This window comes from Antedon bifida, chromosome 6, assembly GCF_963402885.1.
Source record: "Antedon bifida chromosome 6, ecAntBifi1.1, whole genome shotgun sequence".
Lineage (NCBI taxonomy): Eukaryota > Metazoa > Echinodermata > Crinoidea > Comatulida > Antedonidae > Antedon > Antedon bifida.
The window spans coordinates 22,659,123-22,681,551 of NC_136231.1; the positions used below are offsets into that span (position 1 = coordinate 22,659,123).

At 31.3% G+C, this 22,429-nt stretch overlaps 2 protein-coding genes and 1 long non-coding RNA gene across 3 annotated transcripts; 2 read left to right on the forward strand and 1 right to left on the reverse strand.

Annotated features, from left to right (window-relative positions):
* Positions 1 to 701: 701 nt before the first annotated feature.
* On the reverse strand, positions 702 to 1,857 carry LOC144845258 (uncharacterized). The gene is made up of 2 exons (XR_013612523.1): positions 1,749 to 1,857; positions 702 to 1,277 (listed from the first exon to the last, which is right to left on the reverse strand). It is a non-coding gene; the product is annotated as an uncharacterized LOC144845258 (long non-coding RNA).
* A 32-nt stretch (positions 1,858 to 1,889) lies between these two features.
* LOC144844646 (ERI1 exoribonuclease 3-like) lies at positions 1,890 to 5,992 on the forward strand. Its single transcript, XM_078701653.1, has 7 exons — positions 1,890 to 2,392; positions 2,727 to 2,843; positions 2,948 to 3,007; positions 3,286 to 3,377; positions 3,741 to 3,813; positions 4,242 to 4,338; positions 4,626 to 5,992. Exons 1-7 carry the CDS (start codon positions 1,991 to 1,993, stop codon positions 4,706 to 4,708), a joined length of 924 nt encoding a protein of 307 aa, XP_078557779.1. The 5' UTR covers positions 1,890 to 1,990; the 3' UTR covers positions 4,709 to 5,992.
* A 3,828-nt stretch (positions 5,993 to 9,820) lies between these two features.
* On the forward strand, positions 9,821 to 22,237 carry LOC144845731 (adhesion G protein-coupled receptor L1-like). The gene is made up of 30 exons (XM_078703160.1): positions 9,821 to 9,881; positions 10,804 to 10,896; positions 11,229 to 11,417; positions 11,665 to 11,898; positions 12,201 to 12,272; positions 12,446 to 12,772; positions 12,866 to 13,091; positions 13,362 to 13,504; positions 13,859 to 13,984; positions 14,077 to 14,180; positions 14,315 to 14,515; positions 14,869 to 14,934; positions 15,055 to 15,169; positions 15,320 to 15,490; positions 15,686 to 15,742; positions 15,953 to 15,985; positions 16,199 to 16,277; positions 16,376 to 16,559; positions 16,754 to 16,803; positions 16,945 to 17,065; positions 17,375 to 17,478; positions 17,677 to 17,779; positions 18,241 to 18,394; positions 18,833 to 18,899; positions 19,022 to 19,088; positions 19,467 to 19,558; positions 19,750 to 19,876; positions 20,113 to 20,262; positions 20,680 to 20,719; positions 20,935 to 22,237. Exons 1-30 carry the CDS (start codon positions 9,821 to 9,823, stop codon positions 21,090 to 21,092), a joined length of 3,714 nt encoding a protein of 1,237 aa, XP_078559286.1. The 3' UTR covers positions 21,093 to 22,237.
* The last annotated feature ends 192 nt before the right edge of the window (positions 22,238 to 22,429 follow it).

Sequence of the window (22,429 nt, forward strand, 5' to 3'; positions counted from 1 at the left end):
AAACTTAGGGGGCTCTTGTTTTACACGCAGTCTTGGTTCAAAGTAGACGTTGATGTACAGTACATGTTTTCGTAATTCAATTAATCAAAGATGTATTGTCCCCCTGAAAAAATAATTGTTAACAAAATTGTTGTTGAATATGCCATTTTAATATAACATAATAGTTATCTACTTTGACCAAAAATTGGATCGAAAAAAGGGTTTTTGGTTGAATTTAACCATTTATTTTGTCATTTTATAAGTGAAAACTTTTTTTTCGCTTTTTAACTTTATTAAAACTACAAAATAACATATTAAAAGTCTGATTTAATTAATATCCATTTTTTCATGTTTTTGGGGGACAATACATCTTTAATAAATCATTATTTCTTAAATTATTTAATAGAATATCAATTTTAAAAAAAGCATCAGACGTATTTCTTGTTCATTTTTAACAAAAACGTTCACAGAACTTTTGATCTCATAAATTACAATTTAGTTTAGTTAGACGATGAAAATGAAAAAGAAGCTCCAAAATGAACTACAGTATACATTAAATTTTAATAAAGTACAGTATATACCTGTAATATAGTGAGGTCAAAATTATACTGTAATATTAAACCACAGAGGAAATGATTAAACAATATTTTACAAATAAGATAAATATATGACTGAAAAACACAGAGAGTGTAGTGGTTAACATAACTGATTCAAGACATGTATGTACTACCTGTATTTCATTTTTATTATAATATTTTCTGTAAATATCTATTTTATTACAGTATACTGTCCAGAAATCCAGTCACAAATTAAAGGCACTGCCACTGATTTCTCTTTATAATGTAAAAAACTCAGCAACGGTCAACACATTCATCATAAATATTCCTGGTTCTTTTTACCATGTTCAAATATTTGTAAATTTTGAAATAGTTTTTGTGTCTCTAAATCTGGAAGTGTTGGATTCAACTCTGGATGACGCAGCCTACATAAAACGGAAGGCTTATTAGAATAAATATTATCTTTTTTATCTTGTTCAAACACGGTGGGCAAAGTTCCAATTGTTTGTTGTATATTTCTTGAATGTAACGCAAGTATACGCCTTTGATGGATTGTACATGACACTGACGACTCGGAATAAATATCATAGACGTCTGGAAGTAATTGTAAAATTTCAGATGACTGTTTTAAGTGCATCTTCATCTGGAAAAGGACGTTTGACCCTGTATAACGCACTACTTGATGAGACACGGCTTGCAACATCATAAGTAGGATAAGCTAACTTTCTAGGCTGAAGGTAGCTGAAATTAGAAATATATTAAAATATTAACTTTTAAATCATAAATTGCAATTTTTGAAGGGGTATATAATATTTAATAATGAAAGAAAAAAGAAAACATTAAAATCAAAGACACTATAACTATAGGTAGACTAATAGTAACTCTAAAGCAATGAATCAGGCTATAAAAGTTTTTATATAAATGTAACATTCAATAATATCATCCTAATCGTCCTGCTACCTACCCGCCGGCCAGCTCCTCATATCCTTCCTAGTCTAGTCCAAGCTAGTGAGTGAGTAGCCTAGTAGTGCTGTAACTAGTATAGTAATAGTAATAACTAGGCTAGTAGTAGGCCTAGCTAGGCTAAGAGTAAGAGCTATAAATAGGGCTAATAATACCACTCTAGGCCTTGTCCTAACACTAACTTGCTTGAGCTAAACAACTACGAAACTACATTTTACAAATAAAATAACATTATCTTTTGAAACTAACTGATATAACAGGCATTTTAAGACACAACACTTTTTTTTCGAAAAGGAAGTTTCAACTTTTTAACCACAGTACGTCTGTAAGAAAGTCTACCGACATACGTATACTTCTTGAACTATAGAGGGGGTTTCATATAATTTTCACTCCTTAAGCTTCTTGAAAAATGTGTCATAGTCTCGTTTGGTCCAGACGCATCGTCATGTTGCATTGTGTTGCGTAATGTGTTTACACAGCGGGTTGATGATATGAATAAGAATGTGTTACTGTTATGTTGCATTTTGAGAAGATCGCAGACAGTTTTTTCTGTAATCAAAAACTACGATCTCGTTAAATTTGAATATATTTTTTGTCAATCATACCGATTTATTTCTTCTTCAGCTAACCAGCCACTAGGTTGGCCTGTGAAGCAAAGATCGTATAGCTATAGTATCTGGGCTGCGAAGATCACAACACAAGGCCTAACTAGTACTAGTACTAATACTACTACTAGTATAGGAGGAGTGCGAGTAGGGTCACCACCACTTGTCATGGCCTCCTCACAGTTAACAAATAGACCGGCTGGTGCTTTTTCTCATCAAAAATTTGATTATTTTCTTGTGCTTGATTTTGAAGCAACTTGTGATAAAGAAACAAGGATGTATCCACAGGTAATAAAAATAAGAAAATGTAGTTATATCAGTCTTAAAATGCTTTTTTTAAAATTGGTTTTAATTAACATGGACCTATATGTATTACCTATTTATGACACCTTATATACTTTTTTTTGCTTATGAAGAGTTTGTACTTTTTAATTTCACAAACAATTATGGATTACACATCTAGAAACAAAAAGGAGACAAAAAAGAAATGATCGTAATTAATATCTCTAAGGCACTATGTTTGTAATATGTCAAATGCCATAGGACTAGTAAGTTGTTATGGAATCTGAATTTAATAAACTGTATTTCATATAATATTTTCCTAAAATTTTCTTCCAATTAGGAAATTATAGAACTACCTGTCCTAAAGGTGAATGGAAAGACATTTGAAACCGAGGCAGAATTTCACACATATGTACAGCCAACTTCCAACAGACAACTTACTCAATTTTGTACTGAGGCAAGTTTGTTTTAAATTGAATTTTAAATAAACACCTGTGTTGGATAACATTGCACAAGCCTAATTTAGTAATTGTTAGTAATTGGAACTATTGTTTATTGCAGTTGACTGGAATCACGCAAAGCATGGTAGATGGACAACCAACTTTTCAAGAGAGTTTAAAAGTAAGTTTTCATTTTAATTTTACTAAAGTACTAGTTTTACACATTTCAGACATATTTCTACACATTTCAGACATATTTCTAAACATTTTGCATAGGGAGTTGTAGATATCAACGAAATGAAAAATAAAACACTAACAATAATGAGATTATATATATTTTGTGTGAAAGTTGATCGAAAATCTATTATAGAAAAATAAAAATAATTTCAGATATAGTCGAGTTAGGTGATAGTGAAATAGAATAATAATTCTAATGAACTGTTGCGTGTGTTTTTTTAGATGTTAAATGATTGGATGGTCCAACAAGATTTATTAAGTGGAAATAATTCTTTTATTTTTGTAACATGTGGTGACTGGGATTTCAGAAAACAGTGAGTCAATATGCTTATTTTAATAAATTCATCAGCTTATATCACAAATCCTGGTTCAAAGTCATTGTTTATTTTCATTGAAACATTATGCATTCATTTATTTATCATTTGAATCTTTTGCCTGTAAAATATTTGTATAGTGCCCTCTATAAAGTGACTGTGGTATTATAACGGGGATAGTAATATGAATGACCTTTAGTGAAAATGATTTAAATATATAATTTCTTAATATAATTATATAAGGTGTAAAATGGTTGCTAAATAATCATCCACTGATTCACACTTTAGAAACAGTGTTTCATAACTAATAAGTGTAATATATCTTTCCATATAAATCAAATAGGACAATTTTTTCTTTTACAGATTAACTCATCAGTGTGAATATACTGGGGTACAATTTCCACACTATTGCAAGCAATGGGTTAATATAAAAAAGGTATGTCTTTATTTCACTCCGTCAAATCGATACCAGCATAAAATATATAACTTTAAATACCATTACTCCAAAGTATAACAATAACTGACACATCAGGCATTTTCAACATTGCTTCCTTTAAGGGTCTTTCACACCTTTTCTTGCACGGAATCAAAGATTTCATTTTTGCTTACCGATTGGCGCATAGCCGTGTGGAGCGTTGTGAAACATTGTCGTTCGATTTGCTAGCCCCGGACCAGAAAAAGAAACATTGATGTTGGATTTGATTTCCTGGTGCTGGACCAGAACCATGCCGGAACAGGTGTGAAAGAAATGGTGTAGTGTTTCTTCGCCATGCAAACAAAAATATGTTCTTTTTGATTTAAAAAAACTCAAATGGCTAGATTATAATATCTAGAACTTATTAAAAATGTTGTGTTCTTTTGGAGGCATTTGCAAGAGCTACTGGTACTTATTGTAAAGGAATGCCTGGAATGTTAGATAAATTGCATCTAACACTAGATGGTCGACATCATAGCGGTATAGGTAAGATACCATCTATTCGGATGTGCTTTTTTTTGCAATTTCGATAAAGTAAAGTATCATGTTATAAAGCTATGATACTGTAATATTAAAAATCTGTAATAGGCTACGGTAATACGCCATACAGTATATCTGCTGTGTAACAGTAAAATGCTTGCCCAATAGGGACATCACAGGTTATTATTTTTTAGCCTGAATTAGTTCACATTAACTACCTCATTTTGTGTATTATGGCCAATTTGTTAACGAGAAAGTTTTATATATTTTCATTATATTTTATTATTCTCTAGATGACAGTAGAAACATTGCTAAGATTTTAAAAGAGATTGCAAAGAAAGGATTTGTATTTGAAAGGACTGGCTGGCTAGAGTGACACTGAAGCGAAAAGCAATGTGTCAAATGTCATAATAATAACTTGCTCTAGCCCTCTACTAGACGCTGTCATCTATGGGATAGCTGTATTTCTGGGCTAGTTAATTTCACTCTGGGGGCTAGTAAAAATGTTGACATGGCTGCTTAATGTTGTGTTCTATCCAAAGAGGTTATATAACTAACAATTTTTTTTAAAACTGCACTGTATATTTAAAAATATTAACATATTATGTAATGAGTATTACAATTATATGTACATTCTGTTCCATCCTTAGGAAGTTTTACAAAAATAAATGATACAGCGCCCTATTTGAAGGATTCCATGTTTGGTTTGCATCACATCGCTATCACCAAGTTAATATAACCTATTTTGTTCTATCAATTTTCAGAAAGTGGTCTCTTATTGGAGGCTTCTAGTTTTAATTAAAGGGAGACCTACATATTTTATAATTGTGAACCCTTGTAATAAAAATTTATATTAGTACATTATCTAAATCGTAGCCTAGATATAGTTACCTTAATTATGATTACGATATGAAGTACTAATAAGCGTTGTGTTGATTATTTCGCATGGTTAAACTTAATACAATATCGTATTATTCTGTATAGAAATGATTGTTGATTTGAACACAACAATTACCTTTCAGATGTATACGTTACGATTACAATAAGGCGTATGTGAATTGAAAATAATAGATCTATTCAGAATCTACAACATACACTGTTAATTTTAATAACTTAAGAAATCTGAACAAATGCAACGTAAGATTACAAAATTCCAATATATAAACGTTTTTAAATTTAATTTTTCTAATTATTTTGCAAGAAACTAATCTAAAATTAATATGAGAATATTATACTCATGTGATTTAATACTGCGTGAAATATTTAATTTCAACCATGGCGCCGTATTTCATTATCTTTTACTGTATCTGCATAACAAAATTGATAACTTTTGGCACTATTTTATTTCTGTTATTGTATATATTTTCGTTATACGGCCTCGTAGAAGAATACTTTTCTGTATGTTGATATTTTCCCCCAGTTACAAATTAAAGATGATTTGAGGTGTTTTCTTTTCTCGGTGTTAATTATGTACCTTTAGTTGCGGAATACATCATAATCGCACTACTGCTGTTACATCAACAACATTGTTGTTATTATTAGAAGTGAAACAGGTTTAATGCACGGTAATAATGATTAATATACCGAGTCTTTAGGGACCGTGTAAGACTAAATCGTAATCAACATTAATAAAAAGAAAAACTCTTTCCCCCTTTACCCTTTAGTTCTTGTAATGTATTTACCAAAGATTACTGGTCACAATCTTAAACTAAACTTGCCATCTTCTTGATGTTAAACTTCATCTTTGTAACCTTAACTAAAAAAAACTTGACATCTTCATATTAACTTTTTTTAAAATTAATATTTACTTCTACTATGTCTTAATCTTAATTTAACTTGTCATCTTCTAATCTTTACTAGTCCTTCTACTTAATCTTCAATACACTTGATCTTAATCTTACCAAAACTTTTCATGTTCTTAATTTTAACTAAACTTTGCCTCTACCTAATCTTAACTAAATTGGTCATTTTCTTAATTTTAATTATAACTTGTCATCATTTTAATCCTAACTAAACTTGTTATCTTCTTAATACTAACTACATTTGTCATCTCAATTTTAACTAAACTTGTCATCTTAATTTTAAAGATGTATTGTCCCCCAAAACAAAATTAAACAAAAACATTTTTTTAGGGGGACAATATATCTTTAACTATAAACTTGTCATCTTCTTAATTTTAGCTAAACTTTTCATCTTCTTAATCTTAACTAAACTACAGTAGTCATCTTCTTAATCTTAACTAAACTTGTTATCTTCTTAATCTTAACTAAACTTGTCATCTTCTTAATCTTAACTAAACTAGTTATCTTCTTAATCTTAACTAAACTTGTCATCTTCTTAATCTTAACTAAACTTGTTATCTTCTTAATCATAACTAAACTTGTCATCTTCTTAATCTTAATTAAACATGTCATCTTCTTAATCTTAATTAAGCATGTCATCTTCTTAATCTTAACTAAACATTTCATCTTCTTAATGTTAACTAAACTTATCATCTTCTTAATCTTAACTAAACATTTCATCTTCTTAATGTTAACTAAACATGTCATCTTCTTATTCTTAACTAAACTTGTTATCTTCTTAATCTTAACTAAACTTGTTATCTTCTTAATCTTAACTAAACTTGTTATCTTCTTAATCATAACTAAACTTGTCATCTTCTTAATCTGAACTAAACATGTCATCTTCTTATTCTTAACTAAACATGTCATCTTCTTAATCTTAACTAAACATGTCATCTTCTTAATGTTAACTAAAAATTTCATCTTCTTAATGTTAACTAAACATGTCATCTTCTTAATCTTAACTAAACTTGTTATCTTCTTAATCATAACTAAACTTGTCATCTTCTTAATCTTAATTAAACATGTCGTCTTCTCTTAATCTTAATAAACATGTCATCTTATTATGTTACTAAACTTGTCATATTCTTATGCAATCTTTAATTTCTTTATGTAACTTGCATTATTGAAATGATGTTTCAATGGCAAACGATAATGTGAAAATAATAATGTGAAACGGAGGTCACTATTTTGTTCCCTCTCGTGTATCATTTTTGCCATTCATTTTAATTATACCGACAACCCTACTGATATTCCCATAATTCCGCCTCCGAATGCATTGACCACTTACGACTTTTTTTTTTAGTGGTGATCACGTATCACATAAACGTGACTAGCAGCGCGCACCGGTTATTAAATTCTAATGGCAGATTTGTTTTTTTCATACCCATTAATTAAAACGGCAAAGCTTACTTTTCGATATTGATGCGTCATGTATCGTCACGGTTGGACAGTCAACAGGGAGCCTAATGATTATTACTTTAGTACTGTTCCATATATAAGACTAGGCCTAATTATTGCATTTCAGTTTACGGTATTGATCAAACTGGTAACCGGAAGATGTATATTACTTTTCTACCAATCTAATTAAGATATTATATTAACATCACAATTGCCAATTCAAGTGGAAGTTAACAAGAAACAGATTCGTTGTGGAAGTTTTCTTGAATGAGATTTATTCAACCTCAGCAAGAAGAAGAAACTCGACGAATTAAACAACGAAACATCCGTCAACAAACATTTTTGACGACACCGAATTTTCTTTTAAAAGTTTCAGTGGGGATATCAACGCAACAAGTTAAACGAATATTATTTGTGCATATTCGACGTAGTGGTCGTTTTAAGGAATTAGAGAAATTGTCTTTTTTTCCCACAACAAGCTGATTTTAATTGTATACCTGATAAGAGAACACATTTTTTTAAAACATCTTTGATCAACAATCGTCGTCAACAAGATTCTTCGTATGCGATGATTACTTATGCGTTACGAATAAAATACGCTATTTGACGAATACAGTAAGAACATTTCATCCATCGACAAGAACGCTTCTCCCTAGCTCAACAGAAAAGTACTCCGAATTTGAAGTCTTGTGTACCTATTTTAACGAATCGCCTAAGTGAAATATATGACATTATTATATAGTTGGTGGTGACGATTTCTTCCAGAATCAAATAAAAAATACGATTCCATAATGCATTGGTCAAATATTTTATCATTTTCAACAATCTTCGTTTATATATTTCTTAGTAGTACCGGTAAGTTCCTTTGTTTTCTTCGAGATTTTCTGCAATAATATTCTACTCTATGAATACTTATAATTATTGAATGAAGTTATTTATGTTGGCTTATCTAACTTAATCACTACCGTAAGTTATTATTTATATTATTTTTTAAAATTGCTTTTTATTTTCTGTTATCTTGTTTTGTATATGTTTTGAAATGAAATGGAAAAAAAAGTTATTACCGAGAGTGTCGATTAGTGTTTTAACGCATGTGTATAAAGAAAACTTTGATAGAAGAAGTAATTATTACAAGACAATTATGAAATAGGTCAAAAATGTCTTCCATGACCTTTTGAGTAACCTATAAGCGGATGCTATTAGTAAATGTGTAATCTCATTTGTTGTAATAAGTACAAGTTTAAGTCGTTTCTTGCTATTTCATGGATTCACAAGTGGTTAATCTACCACACGTGCTCTTTTAATTACTCCGCAATTGAAATGCAAGTGATCACCCCAAGTAGCAGTCAAATATGGCAATCTTTATGATCACACCTGGTATGGGTGTGTCAAATTTATAGTAGGGATTTCTAAAATTTATATATATATATATATATATATATTTTAATCTGCGTGGTAGACTTGATCCAGATCATGAATAAGAGTGCTCGATACAGAGGCTGAGCAATATAAATGAAAAATCAAGACTCAGGTTAATAGGGCCTATTTCATATTAATTAATATCAACATATTTATTAACGCTCAGAGCCTAACACCTGAAGATTGATTTTTATCTCTCTCATGAAACAGTATGTATAGTGTTAATAAATATGTTAAAATAATAACCTGAGTCTTAATTTTCATATATATATTTTTTATATATTGATATAAGTTAATAACTAGAAAGTAATGGATTGTCTCGAATTTTTCTTTCTCATGCTTACAATATGTTGCTATTTATTCTAGGATTAATTTAATGTAGGCCTATATATACTAAAATTCTGGCTTTCTATAAATCAATGAGATACCGCCTTTCAGTATTTTGATCTGTTAAAATCAAATGATTGAAGGTGGTTCATTTTTTTTCAATATTATATTACATACGGAAATTAAGCTCCAGATATAGTATTAGCAATTGTGACCCTTTTTCTTTGTGCTGTGAAAAGAAATAGGTAGGCCTATGTTTCATACACAGTAACATTGTATGCTATTGTAAAGTGGTTGTCATATCTGCTGTGTCCTAATTTATGTGGAATAATAAACAGATTTAGCTGACTTAGGGTAGACTGGGGTAAGTGGGACACATAAGCATTTATTCATTCAGAATGTCCATAATTTAAGCTGGAAATGTTTAAAATTACTCACAATGCAAGAACAGGTACCCTAGCACATTATTAGCAAAACAAAATTGCATAGAGTAATGCATTATGGGAGGGGTGTTAGGTAACTATGGGTGTGTCATCGGTCCACATGCCCCAGCGAGTTGGGGTAAGTGGACCGGCATTAACTTTCAAAGTAAACCATAATAAAACACACTATATACAACATTTTAGAGGTCTGGTGGTCACTTAAGAACCTTTTAATCAGTACTTCAATTGTTTAACTTTAATATGTGCTCAAACCCACAATTGATGAACTCAAATTATTCATTTGATTGTTATTTTGGCCGATTTTACAATTTTTGCTAATTTCGACATACATTACAAACATATGTAGCAAGTTCGTTATTTTTTCCATACAACCCAGTGCAAGATTCATGAAACCATAAACTTCAACCTCCAATACATTGCCACCAATCATCATCTTCATTATCGTCCCAATATTATACGTTAATAAACATCTTTTGTTAGGTTGTCGGAGATTTTTTGCGATTGATAGCAACACAGGCATTCAATATAAGATTCTGTCTATACTTTTTTACTGCATAATACTATATTAATTTTAAATAAAAACAGTTTAAAACGCGTTTTCAGTGTATACACATAATTAAAAAAAGAAGACATTTTAGCGGCTTGAATTTTGAACCTTTTTTGATAATTGTTTTTTTCATACTTGAAAAAAATCTAGTGACCGCGGATTACCTGGGGCTTACACAAAATCTAAGTAATGAATTCATGAGAGGGAATATATCAATCAGGATAATTAAGGTTATGATATTTGTGATGGCATTGCAAAAAAAAACATTAACATTTCAAAGTCATCAATGTTAAAATGATATTATATCTCATCATATTACATAACCCTAATTTATATAATTATTCTATTTAGCTTTACATTATCGTATAAAATAATATGTTAAATTTTCCATTAATTTCGTATGTATTTCTTTTCTCAATCTGGCAGTTTAAGATATCTTGGTCAATTGCAGTAGTATTCAAATAAGTTACATTTTTTATCATTTTCGTTACAGGAGTAGTTTGTACAGACATCATTACAGATCCATCGGCAATTCATTGTACTACAAACCCATGCTTAAATAATGGTACCTGTTTCATTGTATACCGTAAGTATTGAAACAGTCATAATGTAAGAAACCAATAACAAATACGATATCAATACCAAATGCGACATGTTAAGTTCTATGAAACTAATACAAAAATTACGGTTGCATTGTGTTTTAACACTTTTTAAAGTTATTTGTTTAAAGACATTGATGATGTGATATATCATGTTAAGAGGCTAATGTGGTAAAATTGATGATGACGTTATCGATGAGGTTATATTGGTAGTGGATGGCATCGATAAGCATGGTTCTGTACTTATTGAACATCGTAATAAAAAAAAAAATACGGCGATGATTATGCTAATAGCCAAATTGTATTAATTCATTTTCAGGAGCCGGTACAAATGAGAACTCTGAGATTGAGTGTGCAGATGACATATGTTTAAAGTTTATATTTGAGCCGCGTACGTGGCTAGAGGCAGCTGCCGATTGTGTGGCAAAAGGTGGTATGTTAGTCAGCCGTGAGTCCATTCAGAATCCAAATCTACTGGCTAAATCAGCTATGAATGGAGAATTATATTGTAAGTTAAATAAACACTGGTCTTTTGGTTCAACAGTAGTTTCTTTTATTAACATTAGGAATGAATACAAATGATAGGCCTATAACACTTTTTTTTTGTATTTTTTCATTATCTGTCTCATGTTGAAAGCCTCACAATCTATTTATCACACATCTTATACTTCAAGTTTAGTAGTATAGTTTTTATATTCTTATATGCTATTTGAAGATGATTATTAATTTAGTGTATTTTTTTTTTCTTGTTATAGACAACTGTGATAAATTATTTTGGACAAGTGGGTATAGAGATTCCAACAATGATTGGACGTGGGTCTCTACAAATGTTACTGATTCGATATTGAATCTCCAAAACAGGCTTCAATACAACTGCATACTGACTGGTTCTCATCCTGAAACCTGTGACGATCTTCAACTGACAGCGGAAAATTGTTCACAAAAGTTGAATTATATTTGTGAAATACCTACTAGTATAATACTGGAAGGTAAGACCAAAGAATATGTGTAGGCCTACGTAAATAATACGTCACAGAGCAAACATTTTAATATAAAGATTGCAAACGTAGTAAATACAATTATATATTACTGTTTTGTATCCTAGTATCTAGTTAAACATTTTTGCATTTTGTGTTCAAAGAATGTAGTTTGAAATCCAAAGGAGAACAAAGAATCTTTATTGGAAAGAGTAGAAATTTAATTTTACGGCACTGTTTTGTGATTCACCTTACTTCAAATAATCTAGTATTTTCAATGATGTTAGGTAGTTACTATTCTTTTTCTTTTTCAGAGTTGACATATCAGTGCCTTTGTGATAGTGACCACTACGGGGTTGATTGTAATTTAACATACCACAGTCATGGTAAGTAGGCTATGATATTGACGCTTTGGTTATTTCATGTGTTGTGGATGATATCATTATCATCATTATCGTCATCATCATCATCATCAACAACATTATAATCATTATAATCATCATAAAAACTTAATAACTAACAGTACAGTATACATTTACCATCAATTCTTTTTTTTAAGATCTGAAAGAGAATGGTGCTTGTGAAAGTGAAACAATAGAACTAGAATGTCCATCAAATACGGTAATCTCTGTGGAAGATGCCCTGTATGGAAAAAGTACAGCTACGCATATGAACTACCAATGTCCAAACAGGATTGAAGATGTCGCAGCAGAACCTTGTGAAGGTTCTAGAAATGCATCTTTTCTGGTTAATGAATTATGTTATGGAAGAAACAACTGTTCATTTACAGTTAATGAAGAGACACTTGGCATCGTGTCTTGCTTCAGCGGTCTGGTTGAAAATAAAGACTTTTACTTGGAAGTATTTTACTCCTGTAAGCCCGGAGGTAAGCCTATATTGGTCGTTTTATGCATCATGCACCAAACTACTAGTGTTTGTATTCCTTCATAAATGTAAATTGTTAATTTGTTCGTTAAAGATTCGTTAGAAATGCAATATGGAACATCTGTGAAATGTGGATATGACGACGACCCAGAATATCCAGTGTATATATCGTGCCAAGGCGGAGATATCGAGATAGAGTATGCATACTTTGGTCACATGGCTAAGCGTCAGCGATGTTTTAATACAGAAAATAATTCTTTCCGCGATGACTACAAAGCCGACTGCTCTTCCATGTATTTTCTAGAATATTTAACAAACAGGTAAGAAACATTACTAAGATTATCTATAGTACCCGGTTCAAGTATTACATGAGGCTCACTTCTCTCGTGGGAAAATAATTATGTCTCCATGCTTCTATCTTTATAATAATATCTATAGTCTCATCTTAATTTCCAGAGGCGTATACATTTATCATAACAATAACAAAGTTCTTGGGAAAAATAAATCAACCAAAACATGTATGTGTGTCATTATAATGATATAAAATAATATGTTGTAACTCTAACAATAGACCACATTTCCAATGACAGATGTAACGGTAAAAGTATGTGTATGTTTGTCAAGGATCACAAGTTATTACGATACCGATGTGATCAACCGCCTGACATCACAAAGAATGATTTACGTGTTTTCACGGATGTTCGCTACAAGTGCCGTACAAATATATCTAAAGGTAAATCATTCAGATTTTATTGTGGTTTATGACTTTATGCATTATATATATTATTAGTAGCTAGTATAAAGGTTTATGTTGTTTTATATTTTCCATGAGTATAACTTGGCTACTAAAATTTCACATTGTGTCTGAGATTAAATTAGTTATTAAGTTAGCAAGTGATATTGAAAAACATGTTTCTTACCATATTTTATATGAATTTATTTACTGAATGTAAAGTTTTAGAAGTCTTCAAAATGTATAATTTCAAATTCCACCACATTAGGTATATAATGACACCACCATATTATTTTTTATATTATACGGTAGCCTATCATTTTTAGTGCGTATTTTTATTAATTTAATATATAGTAGAATTTGAAGAAATAACAACTCCATCGATTAGCAAATGTCAACAGACATATAAAAAAGGTATAAACTGGACTATGACAGATCCTGGAGCAATTAGCAATCAAAATTGCCCGGATGATCCATCTGGTAAGAAAAAAAAAATTGTAATTTATGTTAAGAAAATATGTTAAAAAAAATACTACTTGTTGTCAGAGTAATAATAAGTATATATCGATTAGGCTCGGCAACGTGGATGTGTTCCAGTGACGGAGTATGGCATGAAGATGGACCAAACTTAGACGATTGTGGTGAACAAGAATGGATTGACGAAAACAGAAACTTAGTAAGTTCGTACGTGGCGTGTACACACAATCCACGTAATCAGTGTATATAATCATTATAGGCCTGGAATGTGTTTCAGAATTTGTCACAGATTTTAAGCAAAGTAAGTTTGCAATTACCACATTTTAATTTCAGATAGAAGATGCTGATTCACCTGCCGTAGAAATCGCTATTAAAATCCAAGAAGGATTTGATTCGACAGAAGACGTAAGCGTAGAAACAGTCACAGAGACAGTGGAATTGTTAGACGAACTCATTAGCTTACAAGAGCAACAGCTGACATCTACTAATGCTTCACAAGAAGAAAAGGTGCACATTGCTGTTGAATTTCAAACGGTATGTAGACATGTATTTTGCTTGTAGTTCCAGATGACTACAACACTCTTCTAGATGTTTCAAGTCAAGTAAAAGTATAATAGAATTATTTGGTAATACAACATCACATGTGTTTCACATGTATCTCCTAGTATCATTATACCATAACATAAGCTTACATGATACAGGCACCGCAGTAAAAATAAGATGCTGTACGCAGTAGGCCTATTACCAAATTTTCCTAGGATTACTGGGCAATATTTTAATATGTGGAGATACATCACTGAGAATCGGATGTGTACTTTTTGTCATTCCCTAAAAAGATCAAATATTTATTGATTGATTTTCATTATTGTAAAAAATACATTTTGCAGGAATTATTGCATACCGCTAGTCAGCTACTCACAGAAGACATACTACATGTGTTCGAAAACGAAGAGGTATGTTGTGACAACATCAACCAAATATATAGCTGTATGTTGTATAATTCTGTGTTTAGTGCTATGGACATTATTATGCACGTGACTAAAACAAATAATGTGTTTCGTTTTACTTAAAAGGAAAATGAAGCAGCAAAAACTGCAACATCTATTTCTGATGAGATTGAAAAGAGTGCGTTTCTTGTAGCCGATACACTGTCATCCGAGTCGCGAGAAATTGAATCGGAAAATATTGGTGAATTTATATATATATATATATATATATATATTTTATAGTAATTTAATCTGGTAATTTAAGTCCAAACCAGTATTTTTTCTTATAGTTGCCATCATTTGCATCTGTCTTTCTTCGTTTTATCGCTTGCACTGTTTTTGTAAATTTTAGTTATGAAAGTTAGAGCTGTAGATGTAATTGATGATGTACCTAGCGAAGATGCTGAAGATGAAGATGACCATTACGTTTTATCAATTGGTGATGATGACACTGGATGTTCCTATCTAAAATTGCCCCGTCTTACAGAACGACAAACTACAATCTTTATTGCAACTACTACTGGTAAGAAACACAATTTATTATTTATCAGAAAATGCACGGTTTTTGGAATCTTCGTGACCCAAATATGTTTCTAACATGCATGTCTTTTCCTTGGGTTTAGGCTCTATATCCGGACATCACGTTATGTTTGCTTGAAGTAGACAAGCAAAAGGGTAATTAGGGCCTAACAGTTATTCTACTATCAATTGCTTTTAGAACTGGAAAGATCAGAATTTGTGACGGCGACTGAATCTGGTATTTTTGACCACACTGGTAAGAATGTTTTTGCTTTTAAATTAACTTGGTATTCCTGTCTGATCTCAAGCAACATGCTATAGAATTGATTTATATATATTAAATATTAGGTATTCATAATACAGAAATTTATTTTTTAATTTTCATTTACAAAATGTACAAAATGCATTATACAAAACGAAATGTAGAACTACTAAATTATAATTCTATCTATTATTTTTTCTTCAGAATATTATCCTGATTCATATTCATCAAGCAAAGGTGACGTATTTTCCAAGTGTTTAAAGATTGAATATTGTTGCACCGCAATACACAAACAATTCAAACACGTAGAAATAAAAATGAACATGTCAAAATCGAATACAAATTATAAAACTAATCAATGAATACCGGTATGACTTTGAAAGTGCCATTTCTTTCAAACAAATCTAAAAGATCAGATATAGATTGATAGCTGTTTTAATACTTATTTAGGTAAATTAAAGATGATGTATGCAAAATACAAGACCCTCGGGAGATTTCTGGAATCTAGTATCAACTCGAAAGTAGATGGGTATGTTTCAGTTTTCAAAATTAAATGCGTTTTTAAACGTTATAATATAAAAATAATGTACATATTGAATATCAGTTTTTTTCGTAATCTTTAAATAGTGTTACTGATATCACTGAAACTGAAGTTTATAACAAAACAGCAGAAACATCTGCAGCACCCATGGACCAGACGACAACCATACTCAACTCAAATGTCATCGGAGCGTCGTTAAGATTTGATGAACATGATGTTACGGAGTTTGAAAATGGACAAACCGTACAGTTTTGTCTTCCAGAGCTGAATGTAAGAAATTTCAAAGGCAACATTATAATGGAAAACAGCTCAAAGTTCTGTTGCCTTTTGTATCTTAATTGAGAACAACTCGGTGACCAGTATACGCAAGCAAGTTATGCATATTTTAAATTCATTTTGATATATAGAATATACAGTACTTTATAAAAAGGTTAATTAATAAAATATTGTTCCTAACATTACAGACTTCTTTAGTTGGTGAACGAAAATGTGTCTTCTGGAGCTTTAATAAAACGTAAGCCATGTCTTGTTGCTGTGTACTTGTTTTCTGATAATAGTTATCGGTATAAACTGGGAAAATGTATATTTGTGGGGTAATTTTGACTATCTGTTTTTTATTCTGATGGTTTTAATTTATAATTGTCACTATTATAAGGACAAACACAGGTGAATGGTTAAGTGAAGGATGTATCACTACTCAGACGGAACAACACACAATCTGTACTTGTAATCACATGACAAACTTTGCTATATTGATGGACGTACATGGCGTAAAAGTGAGTGAAGTTTACATACAGTAATGGTTCAAATTAGAAATATTAATGTTATTATATTATTAAGCTAAATAAAATGAGGTTAGAAAAGTACTTTTTTTCACCACGTCTATTTAGCTCTTTAAAGAATCTTGAATCAATACTTTGATCGTCATCAGGAGTCAGAATGCGTTAAGTAACTGGGAATAAAAGTGAAATTGGGTGAGACTAGAAAAGTTCACGGTCTAAGGAATTGAAACTATAGCAAACTTTCAAACAATATAATAATGATCCTAATAAAGTACAAATGTACTAATTATTTGTTTTCATCAGATTGAACCAGTTCACGAGTCTACTCTGCGATATATCACCATTGTAGGATGTTCTGTATCAATTGTGGCATTGTTAGCCTGTGTCTTCATATTCTCAATACTAAAGTAAGAAACAAAATGTTATGCTACCCTACGTATTTTATTTCTTTACATATCAATTTTAATTATTACCGTACTGCCGTAGAATTTATATTAAGTATTTCGTTTATTTGGTTTTTTTTAGATGGGATTTGATAGATGGGATCAAATTGGCTCTTTATTAATTAATTTGATATTATATTGATGTTATTGTTGTTTTATTAGGAGGTTAAGAAGTCTACGCACCACAATCCATCGTAATCTCTGCATAACCCTAGCGATATCTCAGTTAATCTTCATTGTGGGCATCGAGAGAACTTCAAATAAGGTTAGATTCAAAGCTTAACAGTCTTAAAAACAGTCTAAATAATAGTACATTGTTTTTTAATAGGCCTAGCACATCAAATGCGATCATTTCAAAGAAACAAAATAATAAAAGTATCACAGTATTTAATACATCCATGAATCATGTCATTATTATCTAAATAAAAAACTAAGAAACTAAGCTCATGTGTGTATACTGTACTGGTATTTTGACTTCACGTTTTACAGCTGATAATATAAATAATACACTGTGTTAGTTGTCATTGTTTTCATGTTGACTATTAGCATTTAATTCTTCCCGATACCACTTTTGGCTTTCATGCCACGAGTTCTTGATTTTTTTTATTTTTCTTTTTACAAAATAGTTTACACAATGGGACCGCAGTACATATTATAACTAATTAATCTTTAACAAAATGTATAAACGTGTGAAACTATTCGAAATTTGCATTTTGTAATCCTCAGTTGGTGTGCTCTGTGATTGCTGGAATGTTACACTATTTTTTTCTGGTCTCATTTATGTGGATGTGTCTTGAGGGAATTCATTTGTACATAACACTTGTAAGAGTATTCAACACAACAGAGCATGGCGCTCTCCATTACTATCTAGCAGCTTATGGTAGGCACATCTTTCAAAGATTATTATAACCATGTATTTGGGCTGGGGGATATATTTAGGTCAAACATTACACATAATATGCCACTGACCTACTTTATTTATGATTGAGTTAATTGAGTATAATCGTTACAAGTGCCTACTTTACACAGCTTGAGCTTTATTGAGAAATATTTGAAGTAGTGTTAAAATATTTCTGCTTATAAATTTAAGCTTTTTGGGGGATTAAAATTATTATATATTTTATGCATATCGACTTTAATGAATTTAATGGATGGCATGTTTCTGATTACGTTGATTTGGAGAATAACATACATATCCTAGTTTATAAAAAGATTTATTGTCATGTCATTTCTATTTCTTAATTGTTACCCTTTTTAATGCATAACATACGGTAGTAGTTCATATATTAATTTGTATAATATCCTTATTCCTATACAGCACTACCGTTATTGGTAGTCGCGGCTCTTGCGGGTGCGGTACCAGAAGGGTACGGAACGGATAAATTGTGAGTACTCCTTAACTTTAATACTATATGATTTTTAAAAAAAAGATCGCTGAGCTGATGTGTGATGATAAAGAATGTGACGATGATAGTAATAATTGTGTTGTTTTTTCTATATATTATAGTTGTTGGCTGTCGACAGAAAATAACTTTATTTTTGCCTTTGTTGCTCCTGTTGCAGCTATTATTCTGGTAAGCTAGATTTTATCTCATTATTACAAAATACATGCACACCTACATTTTATTTTAAATCTAAACGCTAAAAGCAAAATTAAGAGTTGGGAAACGCCCTCTTTATAACTATATTATATTATCATTTTTGTGCCAAGCTTATCTGGATATAAAATAAAATAAAATAGCCCGTGGTTTTCCGAATGAGAGCTATGCCACGAAAAGATAAAATTTCCTCAACTAAATTCATCATTATCGTGTTTTTTTTTTAAACTTCGATATCGGTCTCAATTTTAATATACTGTATATGCACAATGAATATAAATGGCTTTCACCCTATAAGCAATACGTTTTAATAATCAAGATCGTATAAATCATGATTCTTTTTCATTATTTCAGTTAAATTTCATCATACTCATTGTATCATTAAGGAAAGCTTATGCAAGCAGCAAAGCCATGAATCAAGATGCCACAAAAACACAACAACTAAGGTACATCAGTAATTATGTGACTGAATGTAAACCCCACTCATTCACTTGTTGTACTCTGAAATAAATATTATACTGTTCACTACAATAATGCTTCGTTTAGCCCACACATGTTTACGTACGTTCCCGAGATATGCCTACACATGTATGCCTAATTTAATGGTCACGATATTATGTGTTATTTTTTTTACCAGAACGTGGATAAAGGGTGCCATTACATTGTTGTTTTTATTGGGATCAACATGGGCCACTGGACTTCTGTTTTTCAATCAGTCATCAATTACTATGGCGTACATCTTCACTGTTCTTAATTCTTTACAGGTAATTGAATAAAATATATGAAGGAATAGTGTTTTATAAACTGTGAAGCATTGTGTGATTTTGTATTTGTTTATATATTCTCTATTGAGACTCAATCACGGGCGTACTGTGCTGTAATAAAACTATACATTATTATATAGTACTGGAATGGCAATTCTCCACATTATTTATTCGTTCAAAATTGCTAGACAGCGGGAACGTATAATCCAAATATGCTAAATACTGTTTTTTTATAGGGATTTTTCATTTTCCTGTTTTACTGTTTCAATAACGATGCTATTAAAAAAGAATTAAGAAGGTGGCTGTCAAGGAAAGCATGGGTACCAAAGAGGATCCGAGAACATTTGAGAGATAAGCCAAAGATAAACACGATGAATTCATTAATGGTAAATAATATTGACAATGACAATAATAAGACATCGTTCAAATTCAATATCATTGTGCTGTAAGTGTAATGACGTTGATGATGATTTAATAATTCTCATGGCGATAGTATTGTGATCGGAATATCAAGGATGATGATGATGATGATGATGATGATAACGATAAGTATGATGGTTGTGAATTTATAATCACAATGATCTACCGCAAACATTCACTAGTTTTTTGCCAATTAAAGAAATATTATAATGATACTTATTATTTAGATGATGATAATGATTATAATTGGTATTGATAATGGATTTAATGTTTTAATCTTGGATTTGAAGACGACGATAAGAAGGATGTTGATGATTTTGAATAGACACGATTGACTTTAGTATATAAAAAATTAATTATTGTTATTGTTTTGTTGAATTTAGACAACAAGTGCCAACCAATTGCCTGCAGCAAATAAAATAGGTAACTATACTATATTAATCATTTAATATAAAAATGGTATAACCATGACGTCACAACAATATTGTACCGAGACATCATAATCGTAAATAACATCCAGAATGACTATCATTCAATCTTTGATCGTGTTACTTTTCACGGCGTTCAGAATTGTGTAATTATGTTATTAACAAACATAAAACGGTTTTTTTAATGAATAATTTTTGACTAATTTTCAGAAACCATGCCTACTATTTCATGTAGATATTCAAAAGATTATACGATTTCTAGTCTTCTGACGCCAGCTACTATCAATATGGTCGACTTTACTATGACATCGTACTCTAACCAAAGTAAAACTAGCATACCGGCATTCGAAAATGCGTACATGGAGTGAGTTGAAAATATACCTTAGAGAGACCTGATAAGCGTAATTTTTTGCACCAGGTATAATCTGGTTTATGGATGAAAAGTTAAAATTAACCATTATTTCATTCTAAGTTATATTCTTGTAACTATTTGCTCTCTATCGTATCAGTTTGTTTCATGTCAATAGGGTATTTAAATAGGTACACATTATTGTCATGGAGAAGACAATGTTCTAGTTCTACCATGACGTAGAAGATGAGATACAGTGAACCAAGTCCTTCCATATTGGAATTAGTAGTTATACTCATCATGATACGATACATAGGCATAAGCCATATTTCCCAGTGGTGCCTATGGTTTGGGGGTTTATGGGGGTTTTTGCTGGATGGCAGGCCGTCGTTAGTTCTCCTGAACCGACGCCCTTGAAGTTGGTTTTTGTTTTTAGTACCAACCACCCTCCACACCATTCTCCTAAAGGATTTGGTGGGGTACCGGTTTAGTCGCCTTTCTTATACGAGACTCGTTCTACCACCAGAACCATGTAGCGAGTGAGCCTCGAACCATTGCCGATTTTATGGCTACGTAATTCCACTGTCTTAACCGCTCGGTCACACACTCGCAGAGATACAATGTCATGATGATTTACTGTTAATACTGTAGGCTGTGAAAAGTAACGTAACTTAATTGTAAATGTAATTGTTGCATGCGTCTTACATGTAAAGAGTAATTGAGAATGATAGTAATGTTGTGTGTACAATATCACCAAAAAATATATATTAACTCGAACATTGCCGACTGCCTTATGGAACGTAGTGGTAGACTGAGGCCGCCACGGGGACTCACTGAACGCCATCGTCTCTCCTTCCTCCCAAGGGGCATACGAGACTATAATGAAAGATTTCAAAGATAGGGGAATTTTTTTTACGAATACACTATTTTTGTTATTTTTATTATTATCACACTTTGTATTAGGCCTATCATTTCTCTTTTCTTTACGGCATTGTAATAAGACAGCAACACAATTTCCCAAGTTGGGATGAATAAAGTTTCTTTGTATCCTTGTATCTATGTGGGAAAGTGATCTACCTTTATTGTCCTTTTTATTTTCATTCTCGCAGTGTATATCACGTATTATAACACACAGTAGATTCTTGTAATTTGATTGAACGATTTTGGGTCACATGATGTTAAATAAATGTACTATAACACTTTCGAGGGTGCGGTGTCGTTATATGCAATCGAGTACCGCAATTACGCATTCAGTTTTGTTGTTATACAGTCAACTCCTGCTGCCTGGATTCTGTTTCCACAAACGGAACTTTGTTTCTTTCCTTCTTGGCCAAAATATCGAATTCAATTATTATG

Bases quoted from the DNA above. Each gene is read 5' to 3' on its own strand.
- LOC144845731 (XM_078703160.1), top strand. From the start codon at position 9,821: ATGGGAGGGGTGTTAGGTAACTATGGGTGTGTCATCGGTCCACATGCC. The intron at 16,804-16,944 runs GTAAGCCATGTC...CACTATTATAAG, and splicing joins TTCTGGAGCTTTAATAAAAC to GACAAACACAGGTGAATGGT. The intron at 17,066-17,374 runs GTGAGTGAAGTT...TGTTTTCATCAG, and splicing joins TGGACGTACATGGCGTAAAA to ATTGAACCAGTTCACGAGTC.
- LOC144844646 (XM_078701653.1), top strand. From the start codon at position 1,991: ATGAATAAGAATGTGTTACTGTTATGTTGCATTTTGAGAAGATCGCAG. The intron at 3,378-3,740 runs GTGAGTCAATAT...TTTCTTTTACAG, and splicing joins GACTGGGATTTCAGAAAACA to ATTAACTCATCAGTGTGAAT. The intron at 3,814-4,241 runs GTATGTCTTTAT...GTTCTTTTGGAG, and splicing joins AATGGGTTAATATAAAAAAG to GCATTTGCAAGAGCTACTGG.